Source organism: Oryctolagus cuniculus, chromosome X (assembly GCF_051225735.1).
Source record: "Oryctolagus cuniculus isolate XC-2025 breed Fujian yellow rabbit chromosome X, ASM5122573v1, whole genome shotgun sequence".
Lineage (NCBI taxonomy): Eukaryota > Metazoa > Chordata > Mammalia > Lagomorpha > Leporidae > Oryctolagus > Oryctolagus cuniculus.
In genome coordinates, this window is record NC_142888.1 from 5,059,557 (window position 1) to 5,079,048 (window position 19,492).

General features: G+C 49.1%; 2 protein-coding genes across 4 annotated transcripts in view; one reads left to right on the forward strand and one right to left on the reverse strand.

Moving 5' to 3' along the window:
• Positions 1–2,131: 2,131 nt before the first annotated feature.
• PDHA1 (pyruvate dehydrogenase E1 subunit alpha 1) lies at positions 2,132–18,265 on the forward strand. Its single transcript, XM_002719941.6, has 11 exons — positions 2,132–2,298; positions 9,663–9,722; positions 10,274–10,447; positions 10,983–11,109; positions 12,057–12,148; positions 12,822–12,914; positions 13,431–13,586; positions 13,755–13,826; positions 14,907–14,974; positions 15,730–15,838; positions 16,120–18,265. Exons 1-11 carry the CDS (start codon positions 2,242–2,244, stop codon positions 16,282–16,284), a joined length of 1,173 nt encoding a protein of 390 aa, XP_002719987.1. The 5' UTR covers positions 2,132–2,241; the 3' UTR covers positions 16,285–18,265.
• MAP3K15 (mitogen-activated protein kinase kinase kinase 15) overlaps positions 17,772–19,492 on the reverse strand; it is a 119,239-nt gene continuing 117,518 nt past the window's right edge. For all 3 annotated transcript variants that reach the window (XM_089323796.1, XM_089323795.1, XM_089323794.1), the window contains exons 26-27: positions 18,788–18,900; positions 17,772–18,174 (exon numbers count right to left, since the gene is read on the reverse strand). In XM_089323796.1, the coding sequence (XP_089179922.1) occupies positions 17,828–18,174; positions 18,788–18,900 (460 nt within the window). In that variant the 3' untranslated portion in view covers positions 17,772–17,827. The remainder of the gene's footprint in view (positions 18,175–18,787; positions 18,901–19,492) is intronic.

Consider the following 19,492-nt stretch of genomic DNA (forward strand, 5'->3'; position numbering starts at 1 on the left):
TTCTCTAAACTGGCCATCTGGCCTCGCACTCTTCTCATTCTCCTTTCTCCAGCTTCCACATTCTGGCAGCAGCAGCATCTGCGGAGGCCACGCTGGGCAGCCTGCTTCACTGCCATCCCGTCCCTCTCAGCCTTTAGGGAGCGCTCATCGCGTGGCAACCTGGTCATGGAAGTACAAGTGTGAAGACGTACCAAGTCCTCTACACTGTTGCTGTCCACCCAATTTTCTGGTCTCCCTCCTGCACATTAGAGGAAGTGATATGTGTTACTTCTGGCAGAAGCTTTTTTTTTAAAAACAAACAAACAAACAAACAAATATGTCTTACGGGTTAGATCATTCTTTTTTTTTTTTTTTAAGAAAGATTTGAAAGGTGTGAGTGACAGAGGAGGAGGGGAGGCCTTCTATCTGCTGGTTAGTAAATGGCTGCAACAGCCAGGGCTGGGCCAGGCTGAAGGCAGGAGCCCAACACATCATCCTGGTACTCGGGCCATCCTCTGCTCCTCTGCTGCTTTCCTAGGTGCATTACCAGGGAGTTGGATTGGAAGCAGAGCAGTTGGGACTTCAGCTGGTGGTTATATGGGATGCTGGCATCGCAGGCATTGGCTTAGCCCACTCCACCACTACGCTGATCTCAGGCAGAAGCTCTGAGAGCCATTCGAAGTGACAGCTTTTCCCTTCACCGTGAGACAAGCTAAGTTCCAGACAGAGGTTGCTCCATCACTCAAGGTTCCAGAGAAATGACATGGAGTGCAGTCCCAGCCAAGCTGTGGAAGTTGTGGTATGAACAAGCTAAGTCACTTCATGTTTTTTTTTTTTTTTTTTTTTTTGACATGCAGAGTGGACAGTGAGAGAGAGAGACAGAGAGAAAGGTCTTCCTTTTACTGTTGGTTCACCCTCCAATGGCCGCCGCGGCCGGTGCACTGCGCTGATCCGAAGGCAGGAGCCAGGTGCTTCTCCTGGTCTCCCATGAGGTGCAGGGCCCAAGCACTTGGGCCATCCTCCACTGCACTCCCTGGCCACAGCAGAGAGCTGGCCTGGAAGAGGGGCAACCGGGACAGAATCCGGCGCTCCGACCGGGACTAGAACCGGGTGTGCCGGCACCGCAAGGCGGAGGATTAGCCTAGTGAGGCGCAGCGCTGGCCAGTCACTTGATGTTCTTAAAGAGACTAAAATTTGGGGTTGAGTGTTACAGCAACATAACCTAGCTCACTCTAAATCAGTCCAGTTTCTTCCTAACTCCTTGAGTCATTCCTCGCAAGTCACAGTCTAAGCCCCTCATCATTGTGACCGCCATCCTCTGGATGCCACTCATTTTTGTCATTATCCTTCTTTAAATGGAGCCAATTCAGAACCCAGAACCTTAGGTGCAATTCCAGCAGGGCCCAGCAGGATGGGTTTCTGAGCCCTGACTCCTCTCTACAGAGCCCAGTTGCTTTGGAGTCTGTTTCTCTGTGTCCTTTTATCTTTGGCTGTGTCCTGCTGTTAACTCTCTTTGAGCTTCTGAATCAGTAAGTAGAGCCAAAAGGTTTTTCCCACTGACTCCTCAGTATTTAGTTGGGGAATCAGCAGCATTTTACAACTGTTATGTGATCCTTTACCTATTTGTTTTTCTTTGAAAAGCAGAGCGCACCCTGCTAGGCAGCAGGTGACGGCTCCGCTCTAGTAGTTGGATCCCTGCCAACCACGTGGGAGACCAGATTGTATTACGTGATCTTTTAAAGCCAAGTTAGTGGCAGAATCACTTACAAAGACTGTACCGTCTATCTTTCGGCCCCGGCTAGGCTGCTAATCTTCATCATCTCGTGTGCAGAGCCAAGGCTGCAGTTACAGCACCAGCAGGACCAGCCACACGTCAGGACCAGCCTGAAGGCTACCACCGTCGTCTGCGCAGAATCCAACCAGAAGGCTGGAGGCGGGGACCCACTCTCCCACGCAGGCGCCTTCAGATAGTCGACCCCTCCCTCTCCCGCCGCATGGTGACGCGAGGAAGCCGCAACTCCGCCCCCCATGGCGCCGACACACAATGGGTGGTCGCAGGCCTTTCAAGTGGGCGGAACACAGCCTGGGAGCCGTCCTGGTTGGCCCGCGGCCCGGCGCGGCGCATGACGTCATTCCGACGCCACGTCGCGTTGCGTTTAAGGCGTGGCTTCTGCTGGGGCGCCTGAAGGAGACTTGGGGTCGGCTTAGCAGTTCCCCTTGGGCAGTTTGGGAGTCGCCGTTGTTGCAGCTTCTTTGCGCTCCATGAGGAAGATGCTGGCCGCTGTCTCCCGCGTGTTGTCTGGCGCTGCCCAGAAGCCGGTGAGGCGGCCCGAGCCAGCGGCCTGGACGGATCGGGATGGAGCGCGAACGGGACCGAGGCGGTGCCGGAGGAGGCCGAAGGGCGGGCCGGGCCTCGGGGCTCGCAGTTAGACGCGCTGCTTGGATTGGGCGCTGAGTAAAAGATGCGGCGGGGAGCCGGGGGAGCTGCGGGCTTTTGCTTTTGCCTCCACGCCGTGCATTCTGCGTCTAGTCTCGGGGGGGAACGGCGCTGGGCGGCCGACTGGGGAGGGGGGGCAACCCCTGCCGGGTCCGCGTGGAGATCGGTCACGACTCTCCGGCTCTCCCCGAGCCCAGCTCCGCGCGGAGCGATTAGGTGTGCTCGAAAAGTGCCCGTTGGTTGCAGGGTATGGAGGGGGTGCCTTAAGCTTGTAAGAGTCTTCACTTGACCCCACTCATTTCAGTTCTCCCTAACTTAATGTTTGTCTTGGCTGAGAGGTCCTTTAGTGGGTGTTAGTAAAGAGCGTGGAATCCGGAAACGAACTGGCTGGAATTCAAACAGCAGTCCTGTGAGCTTGGGCAAGTTTTGAACGCCCCCCCCCACCTTCCACCCCGCCCAGTGTCCTTATCTCTAAAATGTATATGAGGGTACCTACCTCGTGGGGTTGTCTGAGGATTCTACGAGTGACGCGTGCGTAAACGTTTCCGACTAGCACCTGGCACATAGTGGGTACTCTGTGTTGACCGCCCAGTTTGGTGTACGTTTGTGGGTGTCTGAGGGTTTAGACGTGGTCACGCTCCCCAGGAACCCACTTCCTCTCCGGCTTAACTTTTCTTGGCAGTGGAAAGCGGTCCAGCGGAACCCACAGGAAACTGCTCTCCCCCCTTAAGTGCGGGGGGGGGGGGACGTACACACATCCCCTTAGGGTAAAGGTGGCTAAAGGAAATCGCACTTAAGCTATTTGCAGCCCCAGTTTTCAGATGCGCCTTTCACCTGAGCTGCTAGCATTTTGACCTCTGGGCACAGTGAGATGGGGTTACTTGGTATAACTGCAGAGCCAAGCTTTGACTTGTAATTCCGGTTCTAGTAATTCTCCCAGGACTCGATGCAGCTGTGCCTAGTCTGGGCAGAGGTTGTCAAAAGGTAGCGGCTGAACCCCTCTAGGAATCCCATTTACTAAGATTTACAGGAGAATTTGATTGATCAGAACTGTATTGACCTTGGAATTGTACTGGGATTGACCTGATGGCGAAGCACAAGGGGCATTCCTTTTTTCTGCCCACACGCAGGCTCCAGCCACCATTTCTTGAGCTCGCAGTATGTGCTAGGCACTAGTAGATACCTCCCAGCTTTATCTCGTTGAATCCCCTAGCATTGGTTTTTAGTGGAAAAACAGCAGTAGAAACGTGTTTGCAGCATTGTGCAGTGCTTTAGTTATCTGCAGAAGTTAAGTGGCCTTTCCTTTCTGCTGTGAGATTGGATAGACTAGAAGTGCAAAAGCAGTAGAAACTTTGTTATTGAAGCTTCGCACTTAGTGGAAAGAAACAGTTTCCCAGGAACTTCAAAGTTAAACTTGGGAGGTGTCAAGAATTTGAATTGCGATTGGAAACTAATAGATAAAAAGTTTCCACTGTCAAACCTTGCTAGCAGAGTTTCTGCCTTTTCTCTAAGTCATCCCTTTTGGTGATACCGGTTTGTAGATGTACCAGTACTTAGGGGCTCAGAAACACCCTTAAATCGTTATTATTAGGCACTCAGGTTTATTCTTTTCCCCTACCTTCCAGTAGGAAAAAAAATTGAGTTCCAGCAGTCAGGTCACCCTAAAGTACCCAGGCAGCTTCCCACTTGGTGCAAACTCTACAGATAGTTTTCTGTGTGACTATACGTGTCACGTGCTAGTCAACTAGGAGGCATTTCTGAAACTTCTGAAGATGGTAAGGACCAGATGTTTCACCTTTATCTTTTTAAAGGATGGAGTAATAAACCAATGTGTCAGGGTTTACACATTTTATTTGAAAGGCAGAGATGGACTGAGAGAGATCTTCTGTTTGCTCATTCAATATCTGCAATGGCTGGAGCTGAGCCAGCGGGAGCGGGAGCCAGAATCTTAGTGTAGGTCTCCCATGTGGTTGGCAGGAACCCAACTATTTGAGCCATGACTGCTGCTTCCCAGAGTACATGTAGCAGGAAGCTGGACTTGGGAGTGGAGCTGGGTCTTGAACCCGGGTACAGTGGGATTCAGGTGTCCCAACCAGCATCCTAACTGCTATGCTAAATGGCCAACCCCTGAGAATAACTATATTTTGTGATTTTTTTCATACTTATGGATGTCTTTTTATTTAAATATAAAAAACAAAATAATCAAGGTTTTTACTTTCATATATATGTAAAAATATTTTTTGCAAATAAGCCTTTCAAAAATCCTGATAATAATCAACTGCGACTAACCTAAATTAGGCAAATTGGGTACTAGAGTTGCACCATCTGTGTGATACTCAGAGAGGGAGGGGATGGAGAAAGGTCAAGTGGTTCGTTTGATTGATGGTTGTGACACTTTATCCACATTGTGCCCTATCTTGCCTTCCAGAACTCTGTTTTTTCCCCTTTTCATTTTTTTTTTCTTTTCTCCTCTTAAAACCAGGGATGTATGGTGATTTATCTCAGGCTTGTCGATTATCATTGTATCATGACATGTTTGGCAGGAAACTTTGAATGAATTACAAGCTTGTGATTTATTTTTGAATTAAATTGATAGTTTTAAAAATTCTTATAGAAGACTGAATTGCATTTAAAATCATAATCTTTGTCTTAGTGTTTTTATTTGTTGCGACTTCTTTTTTTTAAAGAGGTTTATTTGAAAGGCAGAGAGAGAGAGAGAGAAAGAGAAAGAACTGCTAGTCATTGAGTCTCTCCTCAAATGGCCACAACAGCCAGGGCTGGGCTGAGCTGAAACCAGAGCTGGGAACTCCATCCAGGTCTCCCATGTGGGTAGCAGGTTTCCTGAGCACTTGGGCCATCTTCCGTTGCCTTCCCAGGTTTATTAGCAGGGTGCTGGATCAGCCAGGACTCAAACTGGCATTCTGAAACAAGTGTCAGCCTGACACTGCCACAGCACTGGCCTCAATGACGTGAGATACTTTTTTTTTTTTTTTTTTTAAGATTTATTTATTAATTTGAAAGAGTTGAGGAGAGAGAATCTTCTATCTGCTGGTTCACTCCCCAGATGGCTTCAACGGCTGGGGCTGGACCAGGCTGAAGCCAGGAGCCAGGACCTTCTTCCAGGTCTCCCACTTGGGTTGTGGGGCCCAGGCACTTAGGCCATCTTCCACTGCTTTCCCCAGGTCATTAGCAGGGAGCTGGATCAAAAGTGAAGCAGCCGGCACATGAACTGGTGCCCATATGGGATGCCAGCATCATAGTGGCGGCTTAGCCCACTACACAACAAGACTGGCACCCTTGGAGATCTTTACTCCTAGTATTCTTTTGGCTTTTTAAATAATAGGTAAGATTTCTATTTGCCATTGGTGGAATCTGGAATTTTTGAAATGTTTTTCCCCTTGTTTTTCACTTGAATGCTTCTAATGTATTTAGGAACTCAAGTTTTTATTTGGGGGCCGGCACTGTGGCGTAGTGGGTAAAACCACCGCCTGCAGTGCCGGCATCCCATATGGGCGCTGCTTCAAGTCCCAGCTGCTCCACTTCCAATCCAGCTCTCTGCTGTGGCCTGGGAAAGCAGTGGAAGATGGCCCGAGTCCTTGGGCCCCTGCACCCGTGAGGGAGACCCAGAAGCTGCTCCTGGCTTCAGATGGACTCAGCTCTGGCCATTGTGGCCATTTGAGGAGTGAACCAACTGATGTACGATCTCTCGCTCTCTTTCTCTGCCTCTATGTAACTGCTTTTCAAATAAATAAATTTTTAAAAAGTTTTTATATGCCGAAATATGAATGGCTCATGGTCTCAAAGTTTGACAGCTCTCCAGAGAAAATCAATGGTAACCTTTTCAGCAATCTCAGTTAAAAGTTACAGTACTTGTGCTTCTGATAGGACTTTTAGCTTTCTTAACTTTGCTCCTTCTTCCCGCTGTATCAGTGGTTCTTAGTTTTTTGAGGTTCATAATAATGCAACAAGCAGAGAAAGGAAGTAGCTGTCAATCAGAACCTTGGCCCTTCCTGCACTCCGGTATAAGCACTTCATTCTTCATTCTTCATTGTTTTTACTTTAGAATTGAGAAGTTGTTTAGCTTTTTCTTTGTTATTATTTCCTGCCTGGTTTGGTCCCTACATTTAAATGCTTCCAAAGACTGCAGTTTCTGCAGTTGTATCTAGAAACTTATTTCACAGTATTTCTGGTCCCTCAAATAATTTGTTAGCCGCCAAAAATAACATCATTTCATGATTGCCAAACATAACCTTTTGTTTGCTACCTCACCCCGTCACCTTTACTTATTCTGAGACACATTAATGGACTTCCTCTAACTTAATTGAAGCATTGATTCCTGGTACTTTTCCCCTTTGGCTGTGTCATTGCCTGTTGGTTCTATCAGATAATGGTACAGTAGTCCTCTCTTATTTATGATTTCTCTTTCCTTGGTTTGAATTGCCAATGGTTCAAAAGTGATGGAAAATTCCAGAAATAATAAATTGTATGCCATTCTGAGTCGCATGGCGAAATTTTGTGCTGTCCAGATTGAGGTATGAGTGGCATATCCACACTCTATGTGTGACCTGCCTGTTAGTCATTTACTTGCTGTCTCAATCATCAGATGGAGGGTCTCAACATTCCAGGGCTTGGACCAGTATATAGGGTTGGGTTCTATTCTGTGGTTTCAGTTGTCCACTGAGGGTAAGGGGACATGACTTTATGCGTGTGTTGATGGGTGAAGAAATGAGTAGGTGTTGGCTTTCTGCCTATTGGCTTGGACACTTAACAAGTCAATGTTAATTAACTCTTCTCACCAAAATAAAGTCTAGTGCTAAAAGCAGGCTGGTAAGGCAATACACTGGTTCACATAGAACCTGTTTTTATGGGATCTGATGAATGCACGTCAAGTATCTATGAAGAGAAATCACGCTGGTTTACATAGTAGTTTGTGAACACGTAGCAGAAAGTGGATGGAATGCTACTACAGTAATGCTAATGGGTTAAGTTTTTGTGGTCTAACCTGAGCCTTAGCCACTATCACATAGAATGCTTTTGCTGTGCGTGGGTGTATTCAGTTGTAAGAGTGAAAGGGAGGGGCCTGCACTGTGGTGCAGCGGGTAAACCCACCACCTGCAGCGCCAGCATCCCATATGGGCACCAGATGGAGTCTCAGCTGCTCCACTTCCGATCCAGCTCTCTGCTATGGCCTGAGAAAGCCATAGAAGATGGCCCAAGTCCTTGGGCCCCTGCACCCAAGTGGGAGACCTGGAGGAAGCTCCTGGCTTAAGATCAGCCCAGCTCTGGCTGTTGCAGCCATCTGGGGAGTGAACCAGCAGGCCTGCCGCTCTCCCTCTTTGTCTTTCCCTCTCTCTCTCTGTAACTCTGCCCTCAAATACATACATTAAAAAAATGTGTCGTAAAAATTAAAAGAAAAATAAGGAAGGAAGAGGGAGAGTGGGACTGAAGATAGGGTGGGAAGTATCAATATGCTCTTAAAACTATATATATGTGTGTATGTGTGTGTATGTGTGTATGTATGAGGGCCCCGCGCTGTGGCGTAGCAGGTAAAGCCTCCACCTGCAGAGTGCCAGCATCCATATGGGCACCGGTTTGAGTCCTGTCTACTCTATTTCCCATCCAGCTCTCTGCTCTGACCTGGGAAAGCAGTGGAAGATGGCCCAGGTCCTTGGGTGCCTGTACCCATGTGGGAGACCCGGAAGAAGCTCCTGGCTTTGGATAGGCACAGCTCCGGCCATCTGGGGAGTGAACCAGCAGGCCTGTCCCCCACCCCCCACCTCTCTATAACTCTGCCTTTCAAATAAATCTTAAAACAAAAAAAGTAAAAGGGAATCATTTCCCTGAGCTTTTATCAATTAGTTTAAAACATTTTTGCTTACAGATCTATGTCATAGAAAAGTAAACTTTGCTCAGAGTGGGAATAAGACAGAGTGAACCCCTACCCACTGGTTCTCTCGACACATGCCTACGGCAGCTGGAACTAGGCCAGGCCAGGCCAGGAGTCGGGAACTCAGTTGAGGTCTCTGGTATGGGTGGGAAGAATCCCAGCCACAGGAGCTGTCACCCGCTGCTTGCTCCCAGGGGTATGTTAGGAAGCTGGAATCGAAAGCAGACCTGGGAATGGAACCCTGGCACCTGGATGTGTGATGCAGGCTCCCAAGCAGCAGCTTAACCCACTAGGCTCTGCAATAGGGATTAAATCATAGTTTAAGTTGAAGTATGATAGAGTAAACTCTTAGCTTGTTCAAATGAACAGTATCCAGTTATGATTTAAGAATAGCATAAATCAGCCGGCGCCGCGGCTCAATAGGCTAATCCTCCGCCTAGCGGCACTGGCACCCCGGGTTCTAGTCCCAGGCGGGTTCTAGTCCCAGTCGGGGCGCCGGATTCTGTCCCGGTTGCCCCTCTTCCAGGCCAGCTCTCTGCTGTGGCCAGGGAGTGCAGTGGAGGATGGCCCAGGTGCTTGGGCCCTGCACCCCCAGGATAAGTACCTGGCTCCTGCCATTGGATCAGCACGGTGCGCCGGCCACAGCACGCTGGCCGTGGCGGCCATTGGAGGGTGAATCAACGGCAAAGGAAGACCTTTCTCTCTCACTGTCCACTCTGCCTGTCCCCCCCCCAAAAAAAAAGCATACATCTCAGATTATCTAGGCTCTTCAGTATAGCCATTAATTTCATTATGTTCTCATAATTTCTTTTTAAAACACACATATTTATTTGAATCTTCCATTTGCTGGTTCACTCCCCCAGATGCCCATAACAGCCGGGACTGGACCAGGAACTCCATCCAGTGGTTGGCAGGGGCCAAGTACTTGGGCCATCTTCTGCTTTCCCAGGCACATTACGGGGAAGCTGGATTGGAAACAGAGTAGCTGGGACTCACACCACATTCCTATGTGGGATGCCAGTGTTGCAAGCAGACACTTAATCTCATGTGCCACAACACCAGCCTGTCTCATGAATTCTTGGAAAACAAAGTGGTAAAGTGAACAGGTTTGGTTTTTGCCACCTTTCTTTCTGCCTTCAGATAGCGGTGGGATTGTGCTTTATTGGCCAGAGTGTGGCTTCATTTTGGAAGGTGAGGAAGATGACCAACATCGTGAACAGAATGGAAGAGAGAGAAGCCCATGAATATGCTGGGGTTTATTAAAGTTCCATGAGTACATCATCACTGAGTAGTAATTCTGACTATCCAAGATGGCTGACAAAACATAATGATGTGTTTGTGTGTTTTCTTTCTTTCAAGGCAAGCAGAGTGCTGGTGGCATCCCGTAATTTTGCAAATGATGCTACCTTCGAAATTAAGGTGAGAGGTGCTTTTACGTTGTGTTCAGAATTTTTCAAAAGGTACACACTGATGTCCAGTTTTTATAACTTTTATATTTAGAATAGACCTTTTGATACTCTTCATTTTCTACCAGATGTTTCATAAGTTAGAGTTGTTTACCAAAAGTTAAGAGTTTGTTATTCTTGGCATGTTGCTGATATGGGTGAGGCCGGGGGGGGGGGGTTAAAAGGAAGAAAAACTTACTCCAAAGTTTAGAGTGAAACACTTGAACATGAACATTCCTAAATGTTCCTTTGAAAGCTTCACCCCATAGCTCAGTTGACTTCTAGGGGTTTTCAGTGAAAGTCTACTAAGAACAACTTCCCTCCCCCTGAAGCCCTATCCATCCCCTTGCACAGAGAGGCGTACAGAGCGAAGGAATCAGGAGCAGTAAGGAAGCATTTCTGATGCGCTCCTTGGCGGTCTCCCGCGTTTGATAGCACTAGCGATGGAGTGAGGTCTCAGAATGAGTCAGCAGCGTTAGCTACGTGGTAACCCGAGGATGACTGCCTGCCTTAACTCTGTTTCAGAAATGTGACCTTCACCGGCTGGAAGAGGGCCCTCCTGTCACGACAGTGCTCACCAGGGAGGATGGGCTCAAGTATTACAGGATGATGCAGACTGTGCGCCGAATGGAGTTAAAGGCAGATCAGCTGTATAAGCAGAAGATTATTCGTGGTTTCTGTCACTTGTGTGATGGTCAGGTGAGTGTAGGTTTGTACTAAAACTGTCTCATTTAGGTAGGTAAGTATGATTCTCGTTTGTTGATGTTACCTTGTCGTATGTGTTAAGTACCTGAGGTTCATATTTTTAGAATAAAATTAGAATGCCAACACCTTTTATTCATTTATAACATTGCTAATTTCCTGTACCTGTTCTTAGAATTTTACTGTTTTAAAATTTTCGGACATTTCAATTCCTGTATTGTACTCACTTTTGAAAGGGTTATTTGGTTTTGTTTTGGTAGGTTTAGGCCAAGGGTTACAAAATCAGGTGCATGTCGACATCACTTCCAGGTTGTTGTTTTTTTTTTAAATCGCTGTGCAGGCTAAAGGAAATTGCACGTCTGGCTGCCAGTTTACAGCTGCTTGTTGAGCCTTCCATGCCACTGTGGTGTTGGATGAAAAATAGCCACTTTGTGGTATCAATGCCAAGTTCTAGCATACATGTTTCATATCAGTCTGGGAAACCTCTTTATCCAGAATCAGAGCCTCACGTTCTTTTCCTCCTTTAACGCAGGAAGCTTGCTGTGTGGGCCTGGAGGCCGGCATAAATCCCACGGACCACCTCATCACAGCCTATCGGGCTCACGGCTTTACCTTCACTCGGGGCCTTTCTGTCCGCGAGATTCTCGCAGAGCTCACAGGTTTGCTCTCGATTCACAGAAAGGGGACGGGAGCGGGTTCAGTGTTCAAACGTCTGCCCTTAAGATGCTAGCTGTTAGGAGCGAGTTTAGAAACACTCCTTTCTCAGGTGCTACTCTGGTACCTCTGTTGTGCCTTGGAGTGCACTGACCGTTCTGGGAAGTCCTTCAGCTTCTCGGGGAAAAGTTCCAGAGGTTAGTGCTGTGACGGCAGAACACGTGTAGTCACTCAAGCATGCCAGCAGATATCTAGCAACAATGGGCTTGAACCCAGCGTGATGTGCAGTGTAGTCTCGGCATCTTCCCAACACTCCCTCTTTGTCCCTCACAACTCTTGAATTGTTAAGTTTACCAGTGCAGAAGTCAGTAGATGCTTGTCACCCTGAAAAAAAGTCCAGGACACCAGACTAGCATGGAAAGGTGGTTAAGTGATTAGAGATCAGGAAAGATGGAGAGCTTCCTTCTAATGGATATGGAGAGGGGCCGGCGCTGTGGCGTAGCAGGTAAAGCCGCCACCGCCTGCAGTGCCGGCATCCCGTATGGGCGCTGGTTTGAGTCCCGGCTGCTCCACTTCCGATCCAGCTCTCTGCTGTGGCCCGGGAAAGCAATAGAACATGGCCCAAGTCCTTGGGCCCCTGCACCCATGTAGGAGACATGGAAGAAGCTCCTGGCTTTGGACTGGCGCAGCTCCAGCTGTTGCAGCCAGTTGGGAAGTGAACCAGCGGATGGAAGACCTCTCTCTCTCTACCTCTCCTTCTAACTCTTTCAAATAAACAAATCTTTAAAAAAAAGATTTTAAAAATAAAGGCTATGGAGACAAGGGGGAACACATTTGCCAAGAGAGACAGGTACCCAGATAGCTGAATTGGTGTCTGAGTTCTAACGATTGGGACTCGGAGTGAGAACTTGGGGTGTGGCTTGCTTCATGCAGGTGCGTACTGTGATTGCAGGGCGAAGAGGAGGTTGTGCGAAGGGGAAAGGAGGATCGATGCACATGTATGCCAAGAACTTCTACGGGGGCAATGGCATCGTCGGCGCTCAGGTAGAGGAACAATTCCCTTGAGGCTTTCTGTACTTTGGGGGTTGGTTTGCTTTTAAATATTCGTTGCTTCATACCCTACTGTTGGAGCAATTAATCAGTAGATTTGGAAGGTAGTTTAAATAATTTCCTTTTGGAATTTAGGTTTAATAAGAAAGCAAGAAGCCCCAGCAGTGGATATTTATGTCTCAGTACATCGCTTCATAGCATCAACTTTGCCCTACCTCTCCCTGCTGCTAGGCAGTGCTCACATTTGTGTCAAAGTAGAAGAGGCAGGTGGTCAGGAGCCCAGAGGCCTGGTGGTAACCCAAGGCCAGCACCTGTCTTCGGAGAGTCTAGTTAGTCATCAGTGAATGAGGAAGAACTAGCAACAATAAGATTATATCTAGATTGTTTGCTTTACTTTGAAATACATTGCTATTAGAAAGTGATTTAAAAAAAAAAAAAAACCTAGGTTTGTGGTTTTTTTTGACTCCCTAGGAATTAGTCATATCTTTGGAGACTGTAGTATTTATTCACTCACTTAATGGGCTTGTTGGAAGAATTGGGAGTGAGGAGAGCTGGTAGTGGTGGGGTAATTTCTGTCTCAGAATCTGGGCAGGAGTTAAAATTCCGAGCATTCGCATCTCCCCTCATGGATTTCTGTGGTCCCTTTCTTGGTTGTCCTTGACGTTAGGTGCCCCTGGGAGCCGGGATTGCCCTGGCCTGTAAGTATAACGGAAAAGATGAGGTCTGTTTGACTTTGTATGGTGATGGCGCTGCTAATCAGGTGAGTTACCTACGAAGTGTCAGATATTCATAGTTGAGTTGATATATCAAGTAGTAGTGTGTGCTTATTATTTAAAACAGCAAATTGTTGTTGTTTTAAACATTTCTAATTCATTGCAAACCAATACTGTACTAGTCAGGCTCTTTCTCTGGGAGACCGGGCCTGAGCACACATGTATAGTTTCTGGCTTCTGCCCCCGTCCAAGAATTTGCCATTTCATGGCTCTAGATGCTGTGTCTCAGACACTGGGTCTGACCTGATTGACGATAACTCTGTGCCCTCGGGGCGGGGGGGGAGGGGGCTGCTCATGGTGGCCAGGGTATGATGTCTGCTGCCTCTCTCCCGACACACATGCCCCTGTCCCTCACTGCTCAAAGTTTGCCTGTGGCAGATGAGGCTTTGCATGTTATGAAAGTTTTCTAGAAATGTCAAATCGGCAGCTGTTACAGAATGGATAATGAAGTCTAGAGAAATAAGCAAAATGAAACCGTCTCAACTTGTTGTAAATATTTCCAGGGTCAGATATTCGAAGCTTACAATATGGCAGCTTTGTGGAAATTACCTTGCATTTTCATCTGTGAGAATAACCGCTACGGAATGGGAACATCGGTTGAGAGAGCCGCAGCCAGCACCGATTACTACAAGAGAGGCGACTTTATTCCTGGACTGAGGGTAGGGGCATGTACTGCCAGGGCCATACCCTCTCGGCTAGATGCCTGGGCGTGCGCTTGGCAATCTTAAGAAAATGAAACTCTTCAGTTTTCCTGTGTGTGAACAGGTCGTGTCAAAACAAACTCGTTCTGTCCAGTTGTGTTCATGCTGTGCCCTTTTGCTGAACAGGTAGATGGAATGGATATCCTGTGTGTCCGAGAGGCAACAAGGTTTGCAGCTGCCTACTGTAGATCCGGGAAGGTAAGATTCTCTTCTTAGGGCCCGGGACTAATGCATTCTGATGACATTCTCATTCATGAAAGAAGGCTTCACGTTTGTCCAGTGTTGCTAACTGGGGGTAGCTGCTATTGAGGTGCAGAGAGAAGCAGAGTCCGTTTGGGTGACAGGGCCCCTCTAGGAGTATCCCGGTCTTCCTCAGCATTCGTGATGTGCCTCTTGCCCACCTCCAGGTGAGCAGGCTGGAGAGCTCCACACTGCCCAGCACAGAACTTGGGTGATACACAGGGACGTAATAGCATGGTTCCGTACAAACTGAATGGTACGGTTCAGGTACAGAAGCCTAGTCTTCCGTTTCACCAGTGAGACTGGCCTGCAGAGAGCTTTCGCTGCCAGCGCTGGTCAGTCATCATTCGCCCTACATTGGGGTTCCATGGCACAGAATGCATGCCTGAGGTTCTCTCTCATGCGAATCGAGTAATGTCAGCCACGAGATGAGAAAGGGAACAAGCAGGACGCCAGGTTGGCTGTGACGGGCCGTGTGTCCACAGCAGGAGCCTAAGGCTGAGAAGCAGGCCCTATGTGCTGGGCCTTGCTGCCACCTCCCAATTGCTGTAAAGAATGTGTGGGTTGAAACGCGGTTGGTGGCTTACCGTAGGTGTTGACTTTCCCAACACAACCAAGGCCTGATCGTGGAAGTAGGGAAGGGTCTGGAAACCCCCTGAGCACCAGCCCAACCCCACCATTGTTTCAAAATGGCTACAGGAAGACACTGAGGCGCAGGACTACTGTATTAAGAGCCAGGATTAAACCTAAGCACTTGGACTCAGAGCCCATTCCTCCGCCCCTTGGAGTTTAGAGCTTTTGGGATGTGGACTAGCACAGCATGAGCAGGCCCCCTCCCCACAGCACATCATGGGCCTAGGTAGTCCTGGTGGCAGAGTACTTGACGTTTCTACTGAACGTGAGCATACAGGCACTAGAAATGGGAAGAGGGCAAAAATCAGTCTCCTGGCAACTCGCAACTCAGATGCTGGAAAGACCTCTGCGTGGGACCCGGGACTGTTGGCAAGCTGTTCTAACTGCCTCTGGGTTCTGTTGTAGGGCCCCATCCTGATGGAGCTGCAGACTTACCGTTACCATGGACACAGTATGAGCGATCCCGGAGTCAGGTATGCTCATGGGAATCGGAGTGGGCTTTGCTGCTACTCCATGAAAAAGTGAACTCTATCAGCATTTGCTTTTAAAGCCAACCAACAGTTTGCTTCGTTCATCACGGAGGTCTGTTGGCAGCCAGTACAGTCTGAAAGCAGTGCTGCCTACGAAACTACTCCCAACATCATGTTCTGGATGCTCCTGGGATAGGGTGATGCAAGGCGAGCGAGCACAGGGGTGTTCCTGTGTTGACATAGGTCAAGAACCTAGGTGACACTGGGAAGGTCTGAGTTACACTTGTCACCTGGATTCTGCTACAGTTGAAGAAAGGGCCTTACTTTCGAGTGTGTCAGTGAAGTGGAGGAGGGCTCTACGACCACATCTCCAAGTGCGAAGTATGCTGGCCCTGCGCCTTAGCAGTGGAAAAGCGGGCCTGTGACTGTCAGCACTCACGGCCCCTATCGGCTTGTGTATAGCCTTCCATGCAGCTCAGATGCTAGCATGCTGGAGAAGCCGTGGGAGTTGCAGTGTAGGGTTTCCTGTAAGAGATACAAGCAGCTCTTAAAGAAGGTCAGGCGCTGCGCCTGCATCCTGAAAGTAAAATGCTGCCATCCCCTTGGTGACAGTTCACAGAGGTGTGCAAGTAAGTCCCTCTCCATGAACTGTTGGAAGTCTGCTCGTAGGTCCTGAGGTGCCCTTCGTTCAGAGTTACTCTGTATGTCACTTCTCCGCCAGACCGAGTCTCACCTGCCACTGCGTTTCCTTTCCCCAGTTACCGCACCCGAGAAGAGATTCAAGAAGTGAGAAGTAAGAGTGACCCCATCATGCTTCTCAAGGATAGGATGGTGAACAGCAACCTTGCCAGTGTTGAAGAATTAAAGGTACAGTCACTGCCTTATTTAAAAGGTGGGCTCGCCATTCCTCCCCTTCCCCTCAGACAAACTCCCACCTGACCGTGGCAACTCTAAGTCCAAAGTGTGACGTTATGGGACATAGCTTTTCCTGGGTAGGGAGTGCTCACCGGTCACAAGGTGGCCTCCCTAAGAGCAGAGGGTTTCTATGTTTCCTAAAACTGTAGTATGCGTATAATGGTGACGTCGGGACTCCACTTGGCCCCTAAGCTGCTGTGCAAACCCCTCTTGTACTGCAATCTCACCTTTAGGAAATCGACGTGGAAGTGAGGAAGGAGATTGAGGACGCTGCCCAGTTTGCCACGGCGGACCCGGAGCCACCGCTGGAGGAACTCGGCCACCACATCTACAGCAGCAACCCTCCTTTTGAAGTTCGCGGTGCCAATCAGTGGATCAAGTTTAAGTCAGTCAGTTAACGAGAGACCAAGCAACCGCACAGAACCCCGTTCCCAGTGAGACTAAAGGGCATGTAGGTGAAAGGAAAGGGAGAGTACTTGCATGCAGTTTATACATTGATGTGAAGATAGGGCAGTATAGAGATTAACCTTTCCCTAAATTTTAGCTTTGTACTTGGAACAGCACCTCCTTGTACGCTACCATTTGAAGGGTAAGAGCTCCTTGCCTGCCCTGAGGGGCCGGTGCTGCGTTCCCCACGTGACCCAGCCTCTTCACCATGACTCTCCCTAAGGAGAGTATTACAGCTGGCAGGAAGACAATTCTTTATAATTATTTCAAAAGCCAAGTGATGAATTTTATTAATAGTTATGGACGTATTACCCTCGTTACTACATAAAATCCAGAGCAGCCCTTCTCCCAGCCTCTTGTGTCCTTGGCAACAAGTGCTGTAGTGTGGAGGGAGCCCTCTCCCACCCCTGGAGGCCAGTTTGTATTTCTCTCTCTGAAAGCTGTCAAAACTAAGGTGCATCGTTCTCCTAATCTTAAAAACAGGTTTATGCAACAACATTTGAGGACAGTTTTTACACAGCCAGGGTTAATTGAACAAGAGCATTTATGTGTAAACGGAACAAAATTGTGGGGACATTCACAGTCACTTTAACGACAACGATGCATGGAGGGGATTTGCTCACTCTGTCGCCGTCAGCCTACTTGCTGGCCGCCGAGGACTGCTGGGGCTGTCTTCTGTACTGGGAGACGGCATTCCAGAGCCTGCAGAGCAGCCCGCCCCTAGGAAGGCAATGGGAGAGGCAGGCAGTGAGAGGCGGAAGTGTCTTCAAACAGTTTGTGGAAAAACAATGTGGGTCGGGCTCATGCAGATGCCGGCTTAGAGGCTTGCAGTTCCTGCAGATGCCGGCTTAGAGGCTTGCAGTTCCTGGCTGCCCAGCCCCAGCTGTTGTGGGCATCTGACAAGCCAATTACTGCCTTTCAAGGTTTTAAGTGCTAAAGGAAAAGTTGCAAGAGCTACACCTCATTCATACCATGTATTTTCCATACATGTGGCTTTCAAGTTTTTTGTATTTTTTTTTTTTTAAGATGGCAGAGCACGGCTCACTCTCCAAGTGCCTGCAGTAGCTGGGGCAGGGCTGGTCGGGGCAGGGGCAGGGGCCCAAGCACGTAAGTTGGCATCTGCTGCGTCATCAGGAAGCTGACTTGCACTCCCCTGTGGATGTCCACATCACCAAGAAGTAGCTTAACCTGCTGCGGGCCAGGGCTGGCCCTTATACCATTAATTCCGTTTTCCACAAACTCTTTGACAAATATTCTCTGCATGTTTGCAGGTGGCCCCCGGCGGCAGGAGGAAGTGGTGCAGAGGGAGATAGCATGCTGGCACCTCAGCAAGGGGGTGGGTGGCAGGAGGCTGAACTGTGTACCTTCCTGCTTCAGACTTTGCCCCTCAGGTTCAGCCACAGCTTGACAAGCCTGGCAAAATGCCTGACTCGGGGGGGGGGGGGGGGGGGAGGTGGAGAAGCTCGTCTTCGGACCAAGCTACAGCAAAGGGAATTAATGTAGACAGTTATCAGCACGCTTTCTGCTACGCCCAGGTATGTTCACACGGAGAAGGTAACGGGTTCTCGCACAGAGCGCTCTGAGGCTCTTACCGTAGGCGCAGATAGCTGAGATCCTCGTTGGTGACATCCTGCGGCACGGCGGAAAGTGTGTAGCCCTCTTCCACAATCTGAAACAGAGGCGTGGGCGGTAAGGCAGAGGTGCGCGGCGGCCCCGCAGCAGCAGGCGCTTGCGAGCCGAACGTACCTTGGCGATGGCATCTGCATCCTGCAGGTGCAGCCAGCCCAGGAGCTCCTGATCTGCTCTCTGCCCAGGGGAGGGCCCGGGGCGCTCGGTATTACCTGTAAGGATTCGGAATGCGTTGCACATGAATGTCTCGTCACAAAACTCCCAAAGCAGCAAGCCAGATGTAATAAACTCTGCCAGACTGCAGACGTGGTGTCAGAAGATGCTTCGCCGCTCGGGGCCACCGGCCCCATCTCATGCTTACTCCCTGGTTTTAAAATGCCCTTTCTCTGGATTCTTAGGTTTGAGCGTGAAGATTTTCTGTCTCCTATCAGACCTTAGGCATTCCACAGTCCAAGGAAGTAGCTACAACTTAAGTGGCGGGAAAGGCCATATTTGCGGAGGTATAAGTGATTTCAGATAAACAGTCATGTAACCTCCAGAGGTATGAGAACAGATTTCTATCACCCTCTTACCCTCAAATGTTCTCACGTGTCCTGTCCAATCAGTCCCCTCCCCTAGCCGCGCTGATTGGGTTTTTGTCCCTGTAGCTTTTGCCTTTCCCAGATTACTGTAAAACTGGAATCACAGGATCCAGCCTGTTGAATTTGCCTCTGACTGCACATGCAGTGTTGGGTAGTGTTCCGGAATATAATGTAAAGCTCTAGTTTAACAGAAATACGCCATCCCAAACAGCAGCTACATTTATAACTGTGGGAAGTGACTCACCCGTAGACTTGAATTGTAACTGAAGGTGATACAGCTCTTGAGTTTTCTGTTGAAGAGTCTGCCGTAGAAAATTCTGGTACTCTCTCTCTTTCTGAACCAAGTGTTCCAAAAGTCTGGTTTAAGAAAAAAAAAAAAAAAAAAAGCCATGGCCCAGAGAGCCTAACATTTCCCTGAAGTCCAGTTTTGTTGAAAATTAAATTTGAACAACACCCGGGAAGCCATTGTGTTTCCTCAGGGTTCTGTGACCAAGTGCCACGCTGGCCACAAAGCCTCCCTTCGTGTCTCTTCCCAGGGCCCAAAACCTAGCTTTACAGTGGACTTGCATTTCTGTGTCCCTCCCCAGCACACTCTCGGGCTGCAATCCTCACAGGCATGGTGAGCTGGGGGCGGGGAGTGAGATCCGTTGCCTTGGAGAGCTGCTCAGCGAGGAGCTGGCCTGGAGGCAGGGGCCAGACACCCAAAGTGCCAGCACCTCGGCCTCCAGGCTCCAGGAGGGGACACACGTTCCTGCGCCTTGCTCGCCATGCCATCGCCGGCATTTTGTTACTGGCAGCCTGGGTGGATTAAGACAGCTTTGTCTCGGGCTTGTGAGGCAGAAGCTACCTGGACAGTCGCGAGGCGAGGCGAGGCGAGTCTGTGGAGTCCTCCCCCTATGCCACAGCTGCTGAAAGCAGACAGGCTAAGACTCAGAGCTAGACCGAGGGC

Excerpts from the sequence above, each read along its gene's own strand:
- PDHA1 (XM_002719941.6), top strand. The coding sequence starts at position 2,242 with ATGAGGAAGATGCTGGCCGCTGTCTCCCGCGTGTTGTCTGGCGCTGCC. Across the intron at positions 12,915-13,430 it reads GTGATGGCGCTGCTAATCAG|GGTCAGATATTCGAAGCTTA; the intron begins GTGAGTTACCTA and ends AAATATTTCCAG. Across the intron at positions 13,587-13,754 it reads ACTTTATTCCTGGACTGAGG|GTAGATGGAATGGATATCCT; the intron begins GTAGGGGCATGT and ends TTTGCTGAACAG.